The sequence below is a fragment of the Entelurus aequoreus genome, linkage group LG12 (genome assembly GCF_033978785.1).
Source record: "Entelurus aequoreus isolate RoL-2023_Sb linkage group LG12, RoL_Eaeq_v1.1, whole genome shotgun sequence".
Lineage (NCBI taxonomy): Eukaryota > Metazoa > Chordata > Actinopteri > Syngnathiformes > Syngnathidae > Entelurus > Entelurus aequoreus.
The window spans coordinates 61,319,157-61,339,901 of NC_084742.1; the positions used below are offsets into that span (position 1 = coordinate 61,319,157).

Here is a 20,745-nt window from a genome sequence, read left to right on the forward strand (position 1 = left end):
CCATTCTTGCTTGATGTACAGCTTAAGTTGTTCAACAGTCCGGGGGTCTCCCTTGTGCTATTTTAGGCTTCACACCTTTTCAATGGGAGACAGGTCTGGACTACAGGCAGGCCAGTCTAGTACCCGCACTCTTTTACTATGAAGCCACGTTGATGTAACACGTGGCTTGGCATTGTCTTGCTGAAATAAGCAGGGGCGTCCATGGTAACGTTGCTTGGATGGCAACATATGTTGCTCCAAAAGCTGTATGTACCTTTCAGCATTAATGGTGCCTTCACAGATGTGTAAGTTACCCATGTCTTGGGCACTAATACACCCCCATACCATCACACATGCTGCCTTTTACACTTTGCGCCTATAACAATCCGGATGGTTCTTTTCCTCTTTGGTCTGGAGGACACGACGTCCACAGTTTCCAAAAACAATTTGAAATGTGGACTTGTCAGACCACAGAACACTTTTCCACTTTGTATCAGTCCATCTTAGATGAGCTCAGACCCAGCGAAGCTGACGGCGTTTCTGGGTGTTGTTGATAAACGGTTTTCGCCTTGCAGAGGAGAGTTTTAACTTGCACTTACAGATGTAGCGACCAACTGTAGTTACTGACAGTGGGTTTCTGAAGTGTTCCTGAGCCCATGTGGTGATATCCTTTACACACTGATGTGGCTTGTTGATGCAGTACAGCCTGAGGGATGGAAGGTCACGGGCTTAGCTGCTTACGTGCAGTGATTTCTCCAGATTCTCTGAACCCTTTGATGATATTACGGAGCGTAGATGGTGAAATCCCTAAATTCCTTGCAATAGCTGCTTGAGAAAGGTTTTTCTTAAACTGTTCAACAATTTGCTCACGCATTTGTTGACAAAGTGGTGACCCTCGCCCCATCCTTGTTTGTGAATGACTGAGCATTTCATGGAATCTACTTTTATACCCAATCATGGCACCCACCTGTTCCCAATTAGCCTGTTCACCTGTGGGATGTTCCAAATAAGTGTTTGATGAGCATTCCTCAACTTTATCAGTATTTATTGCCACCTTTCCCAACTTCTTTGTCACGTGTTGCTGGCATCAAATTCTAAAGTTAATGATTATTTGCAAAAAAAATAAAGTTTATGAGTTTGAACATCAAATATGTTGTCTTTGTAGCATATTCAACTGAATATGGCTTGAAAATGATTTGCAAATCATTGTATTCCGTTTATATTTACATCTAACACAATTTCCCAACTCATATGGAAACGGGGTTTGTACATTACAGATATATGATTGTTCATGTTTTTCACTCACTACAGATTGGCGTTGTATCACATTGTGTTGTGTATTACACACTCTCTGTTGTGTGTTGTTGTAGAAGCTAGCTTATCTCTTTCTGTAGTTAGCTTTTATGGCTAGTGTGTTAGTACGCTAGAAAAAGAGTTCCTCAGTGTTCTCTCTTACAATAACAATGTTGCTACAACTTGGTTATTATACAGGTTACACAATGTACATGAAGTATTGTTGAATGTATTTTTAAAGTGACTTAGAGGTAGAGTTGATTGCTAACATTAGCTGCATTGCTAGCCACCAAGAACGAGACCATTTTTACATGTTAGAATGCAAAAAAAAACAACCTTTTGTCTTCTTGTCTCTCATAATGATTGTGAACGATAGGCACAATTCCCCCCAAAAGTGTTTTTTTTTAACCTGTTCACCACAAAATATTCTCCGGAAAATACTTTGCCCTTCCCAGAAAGTATGGTCTCCATCCACAAGTACTTGAAGGAAAACCACTCCTCTGGCGTACTCTTGGCTTTTTTGCAGCACCCACACATTATCAGCCCTTAAAAACACGCGCGCACACACACACACACACACACACACACACACACACACACACACACACACACGCACACGCACACACACACACATACATGTCTTGCCTACTTTGTGTGGACCCATGTTTGGTTAGTAGGTTGTGAGGGCCCCCCTTTCCACTATAGCTAGAATGATGAAAAAAATATATATCTAGCCCTAGGTGGGAGTAAAGAGTTGCAACCAGGGATATCCGATAATGGCTTTTTGCCCATATCCGATATTCCGATATTGTCCAACTCTTTAATTACCGATACCGATATCAACCGATATATACAGTCGTGGAATTAACACATTATTATGCCTAATTTGGACAACCAGGTATGGTGAAGATAAGGTACTTTTTTAAAAAATTAATAAAATAAGATAAATAAATTAAAAACATTTTCTTGAATAATAAAGAAAGTAAAACAATATAAAAACAGTTACATAGAAACTAGTAATGAATGAAAATGAGTAAAATTAACTGTTAAAGGTTAGTACTATTAGTGGACCAGCAGCACGCACAATCATGTGTGCTTACGGACTGTATCCCTTGCAGACTGTATTGATATATATTGATATATAATGTAGGAACCAGAATATTAATAACAGAAAGAAACAACACTTTTGTGTGAATGAGTGTAAATGGGGGAAGGAGTTTTTTTTGGGTTGGTGCACGAATTGTAAGTGTATCTTGTGTTTTTTTTATGTTGATTTAATACAAAAAACAAACAAACAAAAAAAAAAAAAAAAAAAAAAAAACGATACCGATAATAAAAAAACGATACCAATAATTTCCGATATTACATTTTAAAACATTTATCGGACATCCCTAGTTGCAACCTCACTTCAGAATGCAAAACACACAAAGTAAAAAAAATATTTTACTTCTGTAGTTGTGAGGACCAGGCAAATGTCCTCACAAGTCAAAAGATCCTCACAGAAAGGGTGGTTTATCAAGTGTATGTCCACACAAGACAAGTGCACACACACACACACACACACACACACACACACACACACACACACACACACACACACACACACACACACACTGTTTCCACCTTTTTGTGCACACGTCTACAAATGAGTCACATCACAACTCTGCCAACACAGCAGTCGTACACTTGTAATGACTGACATACTCACCTGGGAGTCTGTGCGTGTGTGCGTGTGTGTGTGTGTGTGTGTGTGTGTGTGTGTGTGTGTGTGTGTGTGTGTGTGTGTGTGTGTGTGTGTGTGTGTGTGTGTGTGTGTGCTCCCCAAGAAGAAATGCTTGTAATCATATTAGGAGGTGATCACATGTTAACTCTGCAGACAAACATGGCCTCTGTGTAACCATGGCGATATTAGACCTGAACAAGGGCTATATATCTATGCTAGTAGTTGTCAAGTAGTGGGAGCGTGCTTTATCAGTATCAGGCTTCCAAAAAGACGTGCACTAGCAAACGTGCTCTATGTAGACGTTCCAAAAAATAATTGTATTCATTTATGTGTTTCATATATTGTTAATGTTGCTAATCAATTGGAATGTTTTTGTATTTATTGACTTGCATTTCATTTGTCAGCAGCAAATTTGGTCAAAAAGGTTTTAAAGTTGAATAAGGATTTTCTTTGTCATTGCAGGCATGTTGATGCATTTTCAATCTTGAAAAAGAATGATAATAAAGTTATGCTTTGTCGTAAGTTGATCTTTTTTTCTTTTATTCAATGTTAATAAGCATACAATACTGTGGAAGTCCCACAGTCAGACACGGCACACGAGTCCAGCGTGCAGCTTTAACAAGGTTTTTAATGATCACATGTTTTTATGCAAAGTTTTCTCTCTCAGAAAGTGACTCTCCAAACTTCCTCTCCCTCCTGCACTTGGCCGCTCACTCTTAAAGACAACAGATGATTACAAACCCCGTTTCCATATGAGTTGGGAAATTGTGTTAGATGTAAATATAAACGGAATACAATGATTTGCAAATCATTTTCAAGCCATAGTCAGTTGAATATGCTACAAAGACAACATATTTGATGTTCAAACTCATAAACATTTTTCTTTTTGCAAATAATCATTAACTTTAGAATTTGATGCCAGCAACACGTGACAAAGAAGTTGGGAAAGGTGGCAATAAATACTGATAAAGTTGAGGAATGCTCATCAAACACTTATTTGGAACATCCCACAGGTGAACAGGCAAATTGGGAACAGGTGGGTGCCATGATTGGGTATAAAAGTAGATTCCATGAAATGCTCAGTCATTCACAAACAAGGATGGGGCGAGGGTCACCACTTTGTCAACAAATGCCTGAGCAAATTGTTGAACAGTTTAAGAAAAACCTTTCTCAAGTTGCTATTGCAAGGAATTTAGGGATTTCACCATCTACGCTCCGTAATATCATCAAAGGGTTCAGAGAATCTGGAGAAATCACTGCACGTAAGCAGCTAAGCCCGTGACCTTCCATCCCTCAGGCTGTACTGCATCAACAAGCCACATCAGTGTGTAAAGGATATCACCACATGGGCTCAGGAACACTTCAGAAACCCACTGTCAGTAACTACAGTTGGTCGCTACATCTGTAAGTGCAAGTTAAAACTCTCCCATGGAAGGCAAAAACCGTTTATCAACAACACCCAGAAACGCCGTCGGCTTCGCTGGGCCCGAGCTCATCTAAGATGGACTGATACAAAGTGGAAAAGTGTTCTGTGGTCTGACGAGTCCACATTTCAAATTGTTTTTGGAAATATTCGACATCGTGTCATCCGGACCAAAGGGGAAGCGAACCATCCAGTCTGTTATCGACGCAAAGTGTAAAAGCCAGCATGTGTGATGGTATGGGGGTGTATTAGTGGCCAAGACATGGGTAACTTACACATCTGTGAAGGCACCATTAATGCTGAAAGGTACATACAGCTTTTGGAACAACATATGCTGCCATCTAAGCGCCGTCTTTTTCATGGACGCCCCTGCTTATTTCAGTAAGACAATTCCAAGCCACATTCAGCACGTGTTACAACAGCGTGGCTCAGTAAAAAAAAAGAGCGCGGGTACTTTCCTGGCCCGCCTGCAGTCCAGACCTGTCTCCCATCGAAAATGTGTGGCGCATTATGAAGCGTAAAATACGACAGTGGAGACCCCGGACTGTTGAACGACTGAAGCTCTACATAAAACAAGAATGGGAAAGAATTCCACTTTCAAAGCTTCAACAATTAGTTTCCTCAGTTCCCAATCGTTTATTGAGTGTTGTTAAAAGGAAAGGCCATGTAACACAGTGGTGAACATGCCCTTTCCCAACTACTTTGGCACGTGTTGCAGCCATGAAATTCTAAGTTAATTATTGTTTGCAAAAAAAAAAAAAGTTTATGAGTTTGAACATCAAATATGTTGTCTTTGTAGCATATTCAACTCAATATGGCTTGAAAAGGATTTGCAAATCATTGTATTCTGTTTATATTTACATATAACACAATTTCCCAACTCATATGGAAACGGGGTTTGTAGATTAACACGTACCACCTGGGAAATCTAATCACCTGCCAGCTGTGTCTCACCGTCAGCACATGCCCCGCCCCTGCCCGATGGCGCTCGTCCTCAGCACCACGGACAGCGGCGGTGACTTTTCCTCCTACAAGCAGTGCTGGCTACACCTCCCTCCACAAATACACATGTGTTTATTACAATTATATCCCAGCAGGCACAAGACAATGATTATACGTACATGTCCTTTAAAAGTGACTTGGAAACAACCTTGCTAAATAGTTGTATTTGTACATTGATGCAACGTTGATGTCTGACGTTGGATCCATGTTGTTGGTTGAGAAATGACCAAATGTCAATGTCAAATCAACGTCACAACCTGACATTGATTAAACGTTGTCAAGTCGCATGTTGTTTCAATGTTGTGTTTGTGTTGCTGAACATCAGGACCTCATTGAAGAAGTCGTCAAGGTGGTTTCAATGTTTGCTGGCATAGTTCCTAGGCAGTGGTTTATGTCAATGACACAAATAGTTCCTAGGCAGTGGTTTATGTCAATGACACAAATAGTTCCTAGGCAGTGGTTTATGTCAATGACACAAAGAGTTCCAAGGCAGTGGTTTATGTCAATGACACAAATAGTTCCTAGGCAGTGGTTTATGTCAATGACACAAATAGTTCCAAGGCAGTGGTTTATGTCAATGACACAAATAGTTCCAAGGCAGTGGTTTATGTCAATGACACAAATAGTTCCAAGGCAGTGGTTTATGTCAATGACACAAATAGTTCCAAGGCAGTGGTTTATGTCAATGACACAAATAGTTCCAAGGCAGTGGTTTATGTCAATGACACAAATAGTTCCAAGGCAGTGGTTTATGTCAATGACATAAATAGTTCCTAGGCAGTGGTTTATGTCAATGACACAAATAGTTCCCAGGCAGTAGTTTATGTCAATGAGACAAATAGTTCCTAGGCAGTGGTTTATGTCAATGACACAAATAGTTCCTAGGCAGTGGTTTATGTCAATGACACAAATAGTTCCTAGGCAGTGGTTTATGTCAATGACACAAATAGTTCCTAGGCAGTGGTTTATGTCAATGACACAAATAGTTCCTAGGCAGTGGTTTATGTCAATGACACAAATAGTTCCTAGGCAGTGGTTTATGTCAATGACACAAATAGTTCCTAGGCAGTGGTTTATGTCAATGACACAAATAGTTCCTAGGCAGTGGTTTATGTCAATGACACAAATAGTTCCGAGGCAGTGGTTTATGTCAATGACACGAATAGTTCCGAGGCAGTGGTTTATGTCAATGACACAAATAGTTCCAAGGCAGTGGTTTATGTCAATGACACAAATAGTTCCGAGGCAGTGGTTTATGTCAATGACACAAATAGTTCCTAGGCAGTGGTTTATGTCAATGACATAAATAGTTCCTAGGCAGTGGTTTATGTCAATGACACAAATAGTTCCAAGGCAGTGGTTTATGTCAATGACACAAATAGTTCCTAGGCAGTGGTTTATGTCAATGACACAAATAGTTCCAAGGCAGTGGTTTATGTCAATGACACAAATAGTTCCAAGACAGTGGTTTATGTCAATGACACAAATAGTTCCTAGGCAGTGGTTTATGTCAATGACACAAATAGTTCCTAGGCAGTGGTTTATGTCAATGACACAAATAGTTTCTAGGCAGTGGTTTATGTCAATGACAAAAATAGTTCCTAGGCAGTGGTTTATGTCAATGACACAAATAGTTCCTAGGCAGTGGTTTATGTCAATGACACAAATAGTTCCTAGGCAGTGGTTTATGTCAATGACACAAACAGTTCCTAGGCAGTGGTTTATGTCAATGACACAAATAGTTCCTAGGCAGTGGTTTATGTCAATGACACAAATAGTTCCAAGACAGTGGTTTATGTCACTGACACAAATAGTTCCTAGGCAGTGGTTTATGTCAATGACACAAATAGTTCCAAGGCAGTGGTCTATGTCAAAGACACAAATAGTTCCTAGGCAGTGGTTTATGTCAATGACACAAATAGTTCCTAGGCAGTAGTTTATGTCAATGACACAAATAGTTCCTAGGCAGTGGTTTATGTCAATGACACAAATAGTTCCTAGGCAGTGGTTTATGTCAATGACACAAATAGTTCCTAGGCAGTGGTTTATGTCAATGACACAAATAGTTCCTAGGCAGTGGTTTATGTCAATGACACAAACAGTTCCTAGGCAGTGGTTTATGTCAATGACACAAATAGTTCCTAGGCAGTGGTTTATGTCAATGACACAAATAGTTCCGAGGCAGTGGTTTATGTCAATGACACGAATAGTTCCGAGGCAGTGGTTTATGTCAATGACACAAATAGTTCCAAGGCAGTGGTTTATGTCAATGACACAAATAGTTCCGAGGCAGTGGTTTATGTCAATGACACAAATAGTTCCTAGGCAGTGGTTTATGTCAATGACATAAATAGTTCCTAGGCAGTGGTTTATGTCAATGACACAAATAGTTCCAAGGCAGTGGTTTATGTCAATGACACAAATAGTTCCTAGGCAGTGGTTTATGTCAATGACACAAATAGTTCCAAGGCAGTGGTTTATGTCAATGACACAAATAGTTCCAAGACAGTGGTTTATGTCAATGACACAAATAGTTCCTAGGCAGTGGTTTATGTCAATGACACAAATAGTTCCTAGGCAGTGGTTTATGTCAATGACACAAATAGTTTCTAGGCAGTGGTTTATGTCAATGACAAAAATAGTTCCTAGGCAGTGGTTTATGTCAATGACACAAATAGTTCCTAGGCAGTGGTTTATGTCAATGACACAAATAGTTCCTAGGCAGTGGTTTATGTCAATGACACAAACAGTTCCTAGGCAGTGGTTTATGTCAATGACACAAATAGTTCCTAGGCAGTGGTTTATGTCAATGACACAAATAGTTCCAAGACAGTGGTTTATGTCACTGACACAAATAGTTCCTAGGCAGTGGTTTATGTCAATGACACAAATAGTTCCAAGGCAGTGGTCTATGTCAAAGACACAAATAGTTCCTAGGCAGTGGTTTATGTCAATGACACAAATAGTTCCTAGGCAGTAGTTTATGTCAATGACACAAATAGTTCCTAGGCAGTGGTTTATGTCAATGACACAAATAGTTCCTAGGCAGTGGTTTATGTCAATGACACAAATAGTTCCTAGGCAGTGGTTTATGTCAATGACACAAATAGTTCCTAGGCAGTGGTTTATGTCAATGACACAAACAGTTCCTAGGCAGTAGTTTATGTCAATGACACAAATAGTTCCTAGGCAGAGGTTTATGTCAAAGACACAAATAGTTCCTAGGCAGTGGTTTATGTCAATGACACAAATAGTTCCTAGGCTGTGGTTTATGTCAATGACACAAATAGTTCCTAGGCAGTGGTTTATGTCAATGACACAAATAGTTCCTAGGCAGTAGTTTATGTCAATGACACAAATAGTTCCTAGGCAGTGGTTTATGTCAATGACACAAATAGTTCCAAGGCAGTGGTTTATGTCAATGACACAAATAGTTCCTATGCAGTGGTTTATGTCAATGACACAAATAGTTCCAAGGCAGTGGTTTATGTCAATGACAAAAATAGTTCCTAGGCAGAGGTTTATGTCAATGACACAAATAGTTCCTAGGCAGTGGTTTATGTCAATGACACAAATAGTTCCTAGGCAGTGGTTTATGTCAAAGACACAAATAGTTCCTAGGCAGTAGATTATGTCAATGACACAAATAGTTCCTAGGCAGTGGTTTATGTCAATGACACAAATAGTTCCTAGGCAGTAGTTTGTCAATGACATAAATAGTCCTTTGGCAGTGGTTTATGTCAATGACACAAATAGTTCCTAGGCAGTGGTTTATGTCAATGACACAAATAGTTCCTAGGCAGTGGTTTATGTCAATGACACAAATAGTTCCTAGGCAGTGGTTTATGTCAATGACACAAATAGTTCCTACGCAGTGGTTTATGTCAATGACACAAATAGTTCCAAGGCAGTGGTTTATGTCAATGACAAAAATAGTTCCTAGGCAGAGGTTTATGTCAATGACACAAATAGTTCCTAGGCAGTGGTTTATGTCAATGACACAAATAGTTCCTAGGCAGTGGTTTATGTCAAAGACACAAATAGTTCCTAGGCAGTAGATTATGTCAATGACACAAATAGTTCCTAGGCAGTGGTTTATGTCAATGACACAAATAGTTCGTAGGCAGTAGTTTATGTCAATGACACAAATAGTCCTTTGGCAGTGGTTTATGTCAATGACACAAATAGTTCCTAGGCAGTGGTTTATGTCAATGACACAAATAGTTCCTACGCAGTGGTTTATGTCAATGACACAAATAGTTCCTAGGCAGTAGTTTATGTCAATGACACAAATAGTTCCTAGGCAGTGGTTTATGTCAATGACACAAATAGTCCCTAGGCAGTGGTTTATGTCAATGACACAAATCGTTCCTAGGCAGTGGTTTATGTCAATGACACAAATAGGAGTGCACAAAAAATAGATTTGCAGCTGAACTGTGATTCCAATTCATCCAAATTCATCATTTTCCAAAATTGGTTCATAACATGTATTGTTAGTATTTTCATTTTGTTATAAAAATCAATTTTTTAAAAGACATTTTGACGTCAACCAAAATGCGTTTTTCAAACCTTTAACCTGCTTTGAAAAAGTTTCATTATAATTGAAATGCTAATGAATATATATTGCTTAAATGGGTCTGAATGGAGAAAGGTGTTGAACTGAGAATGGATTTAAATGGACTCTTCAGGACTAGGAAGGAAGATTGTGCCTGGTGGAATAAAGGATGTGTGTGAAGGCAGAAGACTCTCAATGGAAACATTATTAGTGATATGACTCATTGACCATTATTAGTGATCTGACTCATTGACCATTATTAGTGATATGACTCATTGACCATGATTAGTGATATGACTCATTGACCATGATTAGTGATATGAGTCATTGACCATTATTAGTGATATGACTCATTGACCATTATTAGTGATATGACTCATTGACCATTATTAGTGATATGACTCATTGACCATTATTAGTGATCTGACTCATTGACCATTATTAGTGATATGACTCATTGACCATTATTAGTGATCTGACTCATTGGCCATGATTAGTGATATGACTCATTGACCATGATTAGTGATATGACTCATTGACCATGATTAGTGATATGACTCATTGACCATTATTAGTGATATGACTCATTGACCATTATTAGTGATATGACTCATTGACCATTATTAGTGATCTGACTCATTGGCCATGATTAGTGATATGACTCATTGACCATGATTAGTGATATGACTCATTGACCATGATTAGTGATATGACTCATTGACCATGATTAGTGATATGAGTCATTGACCATTATTAGTGATATGACTCATTGACCATTATTAGTGATATGACTCATTGACCATTATTAGTGATATGACTCATTGACCATTATTAGTGATCTGACTCATTGACCATTATTAGTGATATGACTCATTGACCATTATTAGTGATCTGACTCATTGGCCATGATTAGTGATATGACTCATTGACCATGATTAGTGATATGACTCATTGACCATGATTAGTGATATGACTCATTGACCATTATTAGTGATATGACTCATTGACCATTATTAGTGATCTGACTCATTGACCATGATTAGTGATATGACTCATTGACCATTATTAGTGATCTGACTCATTGACCATGATTAGTGATATGACTCATTGACCATTATTAATGATATGACTCATTGACCATTATTAGTGATATGACTCATTGACCATTATTAGTGATATGACCCATTGACCATTATTAGTGATCTGACTCATTGACCATTATTAATGATATGACTCATTGACCATTATTCGTGATTTGACTCATTGACCATTATTAATGATATGACTCATTGACCATTATTAGTGATGTGACTCATTGACCATTATTAATGATATGACTCATTGACCATTATTAATGATATGACTCATTGACCATGATTAGTGATATGACTCATTGACCATTATTAGTGATATGACTCATTGACCATTATTAGTGATACGACTCATTGACCATGATTAGTGATATGAGTCATTGACCATGATTAGTGATATGACTCATTGACCATTATTAGTGATCTGACTCATTGACCATTATTAGTGATCTGACTCATTGACCATTATTAGTGATATGACTCATTGACCATTATTAGTGATATGACTCATTGACCATTATTAGTGATATGACTCATTGACCATTATTAGTGATATGACTCATTGACCATTATTATTGATATGACTCATTGACCATTATTTTTGATATGACTCATTGACCATGATTAGTGATATGACTCATTGACTTGTTCATGAATGAAGATGCGACTTGTAACAAGTGTCTTCTTTGCAGGATCCAACATGAGAACATTGTGGCTCTGGAGGACATCTACGAGAGTCCGGACCACCTCTATCTCATCATGCAGCTGTGAGTTCATTCCTTCCAAACGTGGTTATCAACAATTACTTTGGGTGTAATTGTGCTAAGTCAGTGTTAATATTGGAATGGGGCCCAGACCTCTCTGTGGTGGAAAAGTTAGGTCCCTAGGTCAAAAAGGTTAAGAACCTCCGCTTTAAAGTAACAATAACGTCTTTTTTGGCTACTCTACCCACTTCTGTTAATTTAACATGTTCGAAAAGGAGTAGGATGAATCAGAGCTTATTTGATGCTAACCCTTCTGCATGTCAGCATTTACTTTCTTCACATCCTGTCTTTAAATGTTACATTTTATGAAGCAGAGAGAGAAATAGAACGTATACGCGTTATGTATACATCTATTCTCAAAGTTATGTATACATCTATTCTCAAAGTTATGTATACATCTATTCTCAAAGACAATTGTATTTGTTTTGACTACTTGATTCCATTTATATGAAAGCTTTTCAAAAGGCACAGGTCACATTTCTAGCAATGTACACTATATTGCCAAAAGTATTTGGCCACCCATCCAAATGATGAGAAACATTTGTGAAAGAATGGGCCGCTTTCAGTGATTTCCAGCGTGGAACTGTCATAAGATGCCACCTGTGCAACAAATCCAGTCCTGAAATTTCCTCGTTCCTAAATATTCCAAAGTCAACTTTATTGTAAGAAAAGTGAAGAGTTTGGGAACAACAGCAACTCAGCCACCAAGTGGTAGGCCAGGTAAACTGACAGAGAGGTCAGCATAGTGCAAAGACTTTCTGCACAGTCACTTGCTACACAGCTCCAAACTTCATGTCACCTTCCAATTAGCCCACGTACAGTACGCAGAGAGCTTCATGGAATGGCTTTCCATGGCCGAGCAGCTGCATCTAAGCCATACATCACCAAGTCCAATGCAAAGCGTGGGATGCAGTGGTGTAAAGGACATCACCACTGGACTCTAGAGCAGTGGAGACGCCTTCTCTGGACTGAGGAATCACACTTTTACATCTGATGGACCAGTCTGGCTTTGGAGGTTGCCAGGACAACGCTACATTTCGGACTGCATTGTGTCGAGTGTGTTTGGTGGAGGAGGAATTATGGTGCGGGGTTGTTTTTCAGGAGTTGGGCTTGGCCCCTTAGTTCCAGTGAAAGGAACTTTGAATGCTCCAGGATACCAAAACATTTTGGACAATTCCATGCTCCCAGTTTGGAGCGGGCCCCTTCCTCTTCCAACATGACTGTGCACCAGTGCACAAAGCAAGGTCCATAACGACATGGATGACAGAGTCTGGTGTGGATGAACTTGACTGGCCTGCACAGAGTCCTGACCTGAACCCAATAAAACACCTTTGGGATGAATTAGAACGGAGACCGAGAGCCAGGCCTTCTCCACCAACATCAGTGTGTGACCTCACCAATGCACTCTTGGAAGAATGGTGGAAAATTGCTATGAACACACTCTGCAACCTTGTGGACAGCCTTCCCAGAAGAGTTGAAGCTGTAATAGCTGCAAAAGGTGTCATATTGAACCCTATGGGTTAGGAATGGGATGGCACTTCAACTTCATATGTGAGTCAAGGCAGGTGGCCAAATACTTTTGGCAATATAGTGTATGTAAGGATTGCGCAATAGGAAGAGAGACGCCTTATTCTTTATAAGGTCGGGAGGGAGGGAGTAGGCTCAGTTTGGAGAGGGGAGAGAGCATACGGTGCAACTCAAGTCAGCGTGAGACAATGGTGCACTGCTAACTGGAATAAAGAAGACGAGAAGGGAGAAGTCAGAATGTGTTTCTTACACAAATGCTGCAGTTTGTGCAAGCAGACACAAATAAATGTTTTCCATCACACGTTGACCTGCAATTCATATTACACCACTTTTCATCAAAAGGCAACACTTCCTGCATGCTCGTGACACAATACACAAACGCTTGGATGGTCAGTGTTGGAGACCAGCAGGTTGACCTTTAGGTGACCTCCAGTGTGCACTACGTGAAAGACACGTTGTTATGGTTACAGAGGAAGGATGACATGTGACTTGTATGATCAGCTAATGCTCGTGGATCATGACAAAGCTTATATATATTATATTATATTATATTAGGAAGGGATGTGGTCACTCATATATTATATTTATTATATTATATTATATTAGGAAGTGATGAGGTCACTCATATATATTATATATATTATATTATATTATATTAGGAAGTGATGAGGTCATTTATATATATTATATACATTATATTATATTATATTAGGAAGTGATGAGGTCACTCAGTCAGAATGTTGACCTTGATGTCAAGTCAATGTTGGCCAGACTACAGGAAAAGCTCTTTTCATGAATGATCCAATCAACAGAACTTTCCTGGTCCCAGCACCGCCCCGATGAAGCAGGACTTTAGTTCCACTCTCAGAGGTTTCTACTTGGAAGGAGAAATGAGTGAAGACGTTCTCTGCTTCTTTGTCCTCATTTCTCATTTCACCTGTGCCTGTATCGCCTTTTGTCCTGCCGCTCTTTGTCCTGCCGCTCTTTGTCCTGCCGCTCTTTGTCCTGGCCTTTACGCCTCATTTCCATCAGCGCCACCTTTCGCCCTCCACCTGCACAATTGAAATGGACTTTTTCACACCTGTCAACACATCCCTGGCCATCACAGGACTGGAATGGTCATTCACATCCTGATGTGAGGCGCCAACACACAGAGGCTGGGCCCAGAAAACGATATCATTATACATCGTGATAGACATACAAACCCCGTTTCCATATGAGTTGGGAAATTGTGTTAGATGTAAATATAAACGGAATACAATGATTTGCAAATCATTTTCAAGCCATATTCAGTTGAATATGCTACAAAGACAACATATTTGATGTTCAAACTCATTAACTTTATTTTTTTTTTGCAAATAATAATTAACTTAGAATTTCATGGCTGCAACATGTGCCAAAGTAGTTGGGAAAGGGCATGTTCACCACTGTGTTACATGGCCTTTCCTTTTAACAACACTCAGTAAAGGTTTGGGAACTGAAGAGACACATTTTTGAAGCTTCTCAGGTGGAATTCTTTCCCATTCTTGCTTGATGTACAGCTTAAGTTGTTCAACAGTCCGGGGGTCTCCCTTGTGCTATTTTAGGCTTCATAATGCGCCACACATTTTCAATGGGAGACAGGTCTGGACTACAGGCAGGCCAGTCTAGTACCCGCACTCTTTCACTATGAAGCCACGTTGATGTAACACGTGGCTTGGCATTGTCTTGCTAAAATAAGCAGGGGCGTCCATGATAACGTTGCTTGGATGGCAACATATGTTGCTCCAAAAGCTGTATGTACCTTTCAGCATTAATGGTGCCTTCACAGATGTGTAAGTTACCCATGTCTTCGGCACTAATACACCCCCATACCATCACACATGCTGCCTTTTACACTTTGCGCCTATAACAATCCGGATGGTTCTTTTCCTCTTTGGTCCGGAGGACACGACGTCCACAGTTTCCAAAAACAATTTGAAATGTGGACTCGTCAGACCACAGAACACTTTTCCACTTTGTATCAGTCCATCTTAGATGAGCTCAGGCCCAGCGAAGCCGACGGCGTTTCTGGGTGTTGTTGATAAACGGTTTTTGCCTTCCATGGGAGAGTTTCAACTTGCACTTACAGATGTAGCGACCAACTGTAGTTACTGACAGTGGGTTTCTGAAGTGTTCCTGAGCCCATGTGGTGATATCCTTTACACACTGATGTGGCTTGTTGATGCAGTACAGCCTGAGGGATGGAAGGTCACAGGCTTAGCTGCTTACGTGCAGTGATTTCTCCAGATTCTCTGAACCCTTTGATGATATTACGGAGCGTAGATGGTGAAATCCCTAAATTCCTTGCAATAGCTGCTTGAGAAAGGTTTTTCTTAAACTGTTCAACAATTTGCTCAGGCATTTGTTGACAAAGTGGTGACCCTCGCCCCATCCTTGTTTGTGAATGACTGAGCATTTCATGGAATCTACTTTTATACCCAATCATGGCACCCACCTGTTCCCAATTTGCCTGCACACCTGTGGGATGTTCCAAATAAGTGTTTGATGAGCATTCCTCAACTTTATCAGTATTTATTGCCACCTTTCCCAACTTCTTTGTCACGTGTTGCTGCCATCAAATTCTAAAGTTAATGATTATTTGCAATGTTTATGAGTTTGAACATGAAATATGTTGTCTTTGTAGCATATTCAACTGAATATGGGTTGAAAATGATTTGCAAATCATTGTATTCCGTTTATATATACAGTATGATGTTTTTTAGGATTGTTAGCATAGCTGCATTTTTCATCTTTTGCACGTATGATGTCATCATTCTGCAGGGTGTCAGGCGGCGAGCTTTTTGACCGGATCGTTGAGAAAGGCTTCTACACGGAGAAAGACGCCAGCACGCTCATCCGACAAGTGCTGGATGCTGTCAACTACCTGCACAACATGGGCATCGTCCACAGAGACCTGAAGGTATCATCCTTGCACGCTAACAACCACCAACTCTTTTTCACCCGGCAACTTTCTGACTTTAAGAAACACTAAAAGAAAAGTAAGACTTAAGTCAAAGTCAGCTTTATTGTCAATTCTCCACACGTACAAGACATGCAAGGAATGGACATTGCCTTCCTCACCATCCCGTGTGTAGACTAGACCAGACACAAATGGTAAAGTGACACATATCTAACTGCTATAGTAACAATAATAATACAAGTGCAGATGGTGTCTTACAGGTGTTGAAGAAGACATACTGTACATGATACAGAAGACATACTGTATATGATACAGAAGACATACTGTATACGATACAGAAGACATGCTGTATATGATACAGAAGACATACTGTATATGATACAGAAGACATACTGTATATGATACAGAAGACATACTGTATATGATACAGAAGACATGCTGTATATCAGGGGTGTCAAACGTACGGCCCGTGGGCCGGATCAGGCCCGCGGACAGGTTTTATCCGGCCTGCGGGATGAGTTTGCTAAGTATAAAAATGAACCAAAATTTTTGAATGAAAGAAACTGCTGTTCTAAATGTGTCCACTAGATGTCACAATAGCAATTATTTGCATCTTTGTAGATTATGCTACATATGTAAAAAAATAAAATAAACCACATGATGTTAGTGCACCAGTTAAGGAAAATGAGCAAACTTACATGAATGACATCCTGTAATTTGATTTTGATATAATTTTTTTATCGTAATAGATAGAAAATTAACACCAATGAGTTGACTGATGAACATTATCACATAATGTATTCAGAAAATATAAATAACGACAAATAAAGATAGAATACTATTAACCGCAACATGTAAGTGTAAAAAAAAATACAACAACATTATGATTTGTACATTTTCAGAATTTTCTTGTTCTTTTTTTAAACAAAGAAAACAATCTGAATTTGTCTTTATTTTTAAGTTATCGTGCCGTGATTTTACCTGTCCGGCCCACCTGGGAGTAGATTTTTCTCCATGTGGCCCCCGATCTAAAATGAGTTTGACACCCCTGCTGTATATGATACAGAAGACATACTGTATATGATACGCATGTAAACAATCTGATGACTGTGGACAAGTGCTGTCTTAGCAGCCAAGGATGTGTCAATATTATACCTTTTTAGTGCAAAAAAAGGGTTGATAGCAGAAGGTTTTTATGTGCAATTTGCATAGTCCTTGCAGTGTCAGGATGTCTCTTGGAAAGGTCCATTTTTTATCTTCCTGATGCCCTGGTGGACACTTCAACTGCCCTGAGGGTGGACACTTCAACTGCCTGCTGGACAAAACTGCTATTGAGGACGGGAGCTTTCATTTTCACACCAAGCAGAGGAAGGAAATGGTGGGATCACATTTCCAAAGCTCACACCTGCATCAGATGAAACGTGTTCATGAGTCTGCAGTTAAAAGGAGTCTTCACACCTTGGAGAGCTGTTGCAGCAGGTGGGTTGACATGAATCATGGCTCCAACACGTCCAAGAAGGTACATCATCACACAGTCAGCTGTGTGTCACATGTGGAGCAAGAGCTTGGAGAAGGCAAGGAAAACATTGGAGAACTTCACACAAACTTACAACATGCATTAACTATAAAAACACAACATGCATTAACTATAAAAACACAACATGCATTAACTGTCAAAATACAACATGCATTAACTATAAAAACACAACATGCATTAACTGTAAAAACACAACATGCATTAACTATAAAAACAGCGGAAAGATCTTATCAATTCCATTCCTGCTCCTGTTCCATCAGTGGAAAGGCTGATTGGGGATGATGACATCATGTTTGGGACGATGACATCATGTTTCTACTTGACATTGAGCACAAAGTGTAAGAAGGTCAATGAGGTCAATCCAATGTGAGGTGGAAGACAAAACTCCAACCTGTGAAGCTGATCTGAAAGTTGGAGCAAGATTGATGAAGAGGTCAGTTTGTCCCTCCTTAAGTCCTCACACACTTCTAAAAGCCAGAGGTGGTGCAAGAAGGTAGGCAAGGCAAGGCAAGGCAACTTTATTTGTATAGCGCTTTTCATACACAAGGCAGACTCAAAGTGCTTCACAGACAACAAAGTGAAATGAAAGAAAATAAAAGCAAAATTAAAATGCAGACAATAAAAATAAATTAGGTAGAGTGATGTCATCATGTTCACTCTCAAAATGAAATACTTCCAACCACAATTTATTTATTTTAGTCTTCTTCAAGCCAAAAAGTCCCCATTTGGTTTTGTGTGGTGTTCTCTGCCTGCTTCCTACGAGATGAACAATGAACATCCTACAAAATGAACAATGAACATCCTCCAAGATGAATAATGAACATCCTATGAGATGAACAATGAACATCCTCCAAGATGAACAATGAACATCCTCCAAGATGAACAATGAACATCCTCCAAGATGAACAATGAACATCCTCCAAGATGAACAATGAACATCCTCCAAGGGTTGGAACACTCCAAGATCTTGGAAGGAAAATTTCTCCAAGTGTGTTTTGTATCTCCACCTGTCAAACTCCAGTGGAACCTCCATCTACCAACATCTTGACTTTTTAACCAGGCTTCTTAAATAGAAATGTCTGTCATACAAAGTTAAATATGAATAATTGGTTCCAGCCTCCACAAAAGTCCATATTTTAGTGAAGCTTTGCACACAATATAAAGTGTTATGCTCTACTGTATATCAACTTTTTATTTACATTATAAAGTCCAAAAAACAAGTAACTGAAGTGTCCTGGTTAGCAGCCGCCCTGCCAAGGTCACTACAAAAATTAGCAAGTCAAAATAAAACCTTGCTGGTCAATGGTGGAAGCGGTGTTGACAACGCTGTGGATACATCTTGAATGTTTCAAAGCACATTTTGTTTGTCCGTGGCTTTCTTTGGACTTGTATTGAGCTGACAAAACTACAACAAAGACTACGAACATTTCAAAAGTGAGCACTGTAGCTAACAGCGGATAAGCCCCGCCCCCAATGGATGTGCTGCTACCACAAAATATAGCGTCGCTACCACAAAGCACATCCCTATTGGTTCTGTGGCTGGTAGATGGAAAATTTGGTAGAAGGCGGGAGTTCCACGGTCATTGAAGACAAGATGTCTGTCATTTGTTCTGCAGCCAGAGAACCTTCTGTACTTCAACCCTCATGAAGACAAGATGTCTGTCATTTGTTCTGCAGCCTGAGAACCTTCTGTACTTCATCCTCATGAAGACAACATGTTTGTTCTGCAGCCTGAGAACCTTCTGTACGTCAACCTTCATGAAGACAAAATGTTTGTTCTGCAGCCTGAGAACCTTCTGTACTTCAACCCTCATGAAGACAACATGTTTGTTCTGCAGCCTGAGAACCTTCTGTACTTCAACCCTCATGAAGACAAGATGTCTGTCATTTGTTCTGCAGCCTGAGAACCTTCTGTACTTCATCCTCATGAAGACAACATGTTTGTTCTGCAGCCTGAGAACCTTCTGTACGTCAACCTTCATGAAGACAAAATGTTTGTTCTGCAGCCTGAGAACCTTCTGTACTTCAACCCTCATGAAGACAACATGTTTGTTCTGCAGCCTGAGAACCTTCTGTACTTCAACCCTCATGAAGACAAGATGTCTGTCATTTGTTCTGCAGCCTGAGAACCTTCTGTACTTCAACCCTCATGAAGACAACATGTTTGTTCTGCAGCCTGAGAACCTTCTGTACTTCAACCCTCATGAAGACAACATGTTTGTTCTGCAGCCTGAGAACCTTCTGTACTTCAACCCTCATGAAGACAAAATGTTTGTTCTGCAGCCTGAGAACCTTCTGTACTTCAACCCTCATGAAGACAAAATGTTTGTTCTGCAGCCTGAGAACCTTCTGTACTTCAACCCTCATGAAGACAAAATGTTTGTTCTGCAGCCAGAGAACCTTCTGTACTTCAATCCTCATGAAGACAACATGTTTGTCTGCAGCCAGAGAACCTTCTGTAATTCAACCCTCATGAAGACAAAATGTTTGTTCTGCAGCCAGAGAACCTTCTGTACTTCAACCCTCATGAAGACAACATGTTTGTTCTGCAGCCAGAGAACCTTCTGTACTTCAACCCTCATGAAGACATGTTTGTTCTGCAGCCAGAGAACCTTCTGTACTTCAACCCTCAAGAAGACAACATGTCTGTCATTTGTTCTGCAGCCAGAGAACCTTCTGTACTTCAACCCTCATGAAGACAAAATGTTTGTTCTGCAGCCAGAGAACCTTCTGTACTTCAACCCTCATGAAAACAACATGTCTGTCATTTGTTCTGCAGCCAGAGAACCTTCTGTACTTCAACCCTCACCACCACTCCAAGATCATGATCAGCGACTTTGGCCTTTCCAAGATGGAGGGAAGTGGTAACGTCATGTCCACCGCATGTGGCACACCAGGATATGTGGGTAG

The 20,745-nt window shown here is 39.8% G+C and overlaps 1 protein-coding gene across 2 annotated transcripts in view; it reads left to right on the plus strand.

Annotated features, from left to right (window-relative positions):
- camk1da (calcium/calmodulin-dependent protein kinase 1Da) overlaps window positions 1–20,745 on the plus strand; it is a 135,143-nt gene that overhangs the window by 77,923 nt on the left and 36,475 nt on the right. For both annotated transcript variants that reach the window (XM_062066349.1, XM_062066350.1), the window contains exons 3-5: window positions 11,759–11,833; window positions 16,160–16,298; window positions 20,615–20,741. In XM_062066349.1, the coding sequence (XP_061922333.1) occupies window positions 11,759–11,833; window positions 16,160–16,298; window positions 20,615–20,741 (341 nt within the window). The remainder of the gene's footprint in view (window positions 1–11,758; window positions 11,834–16,159; window positions 16,299–20,614; window positions 20,742–20,745) is intronic.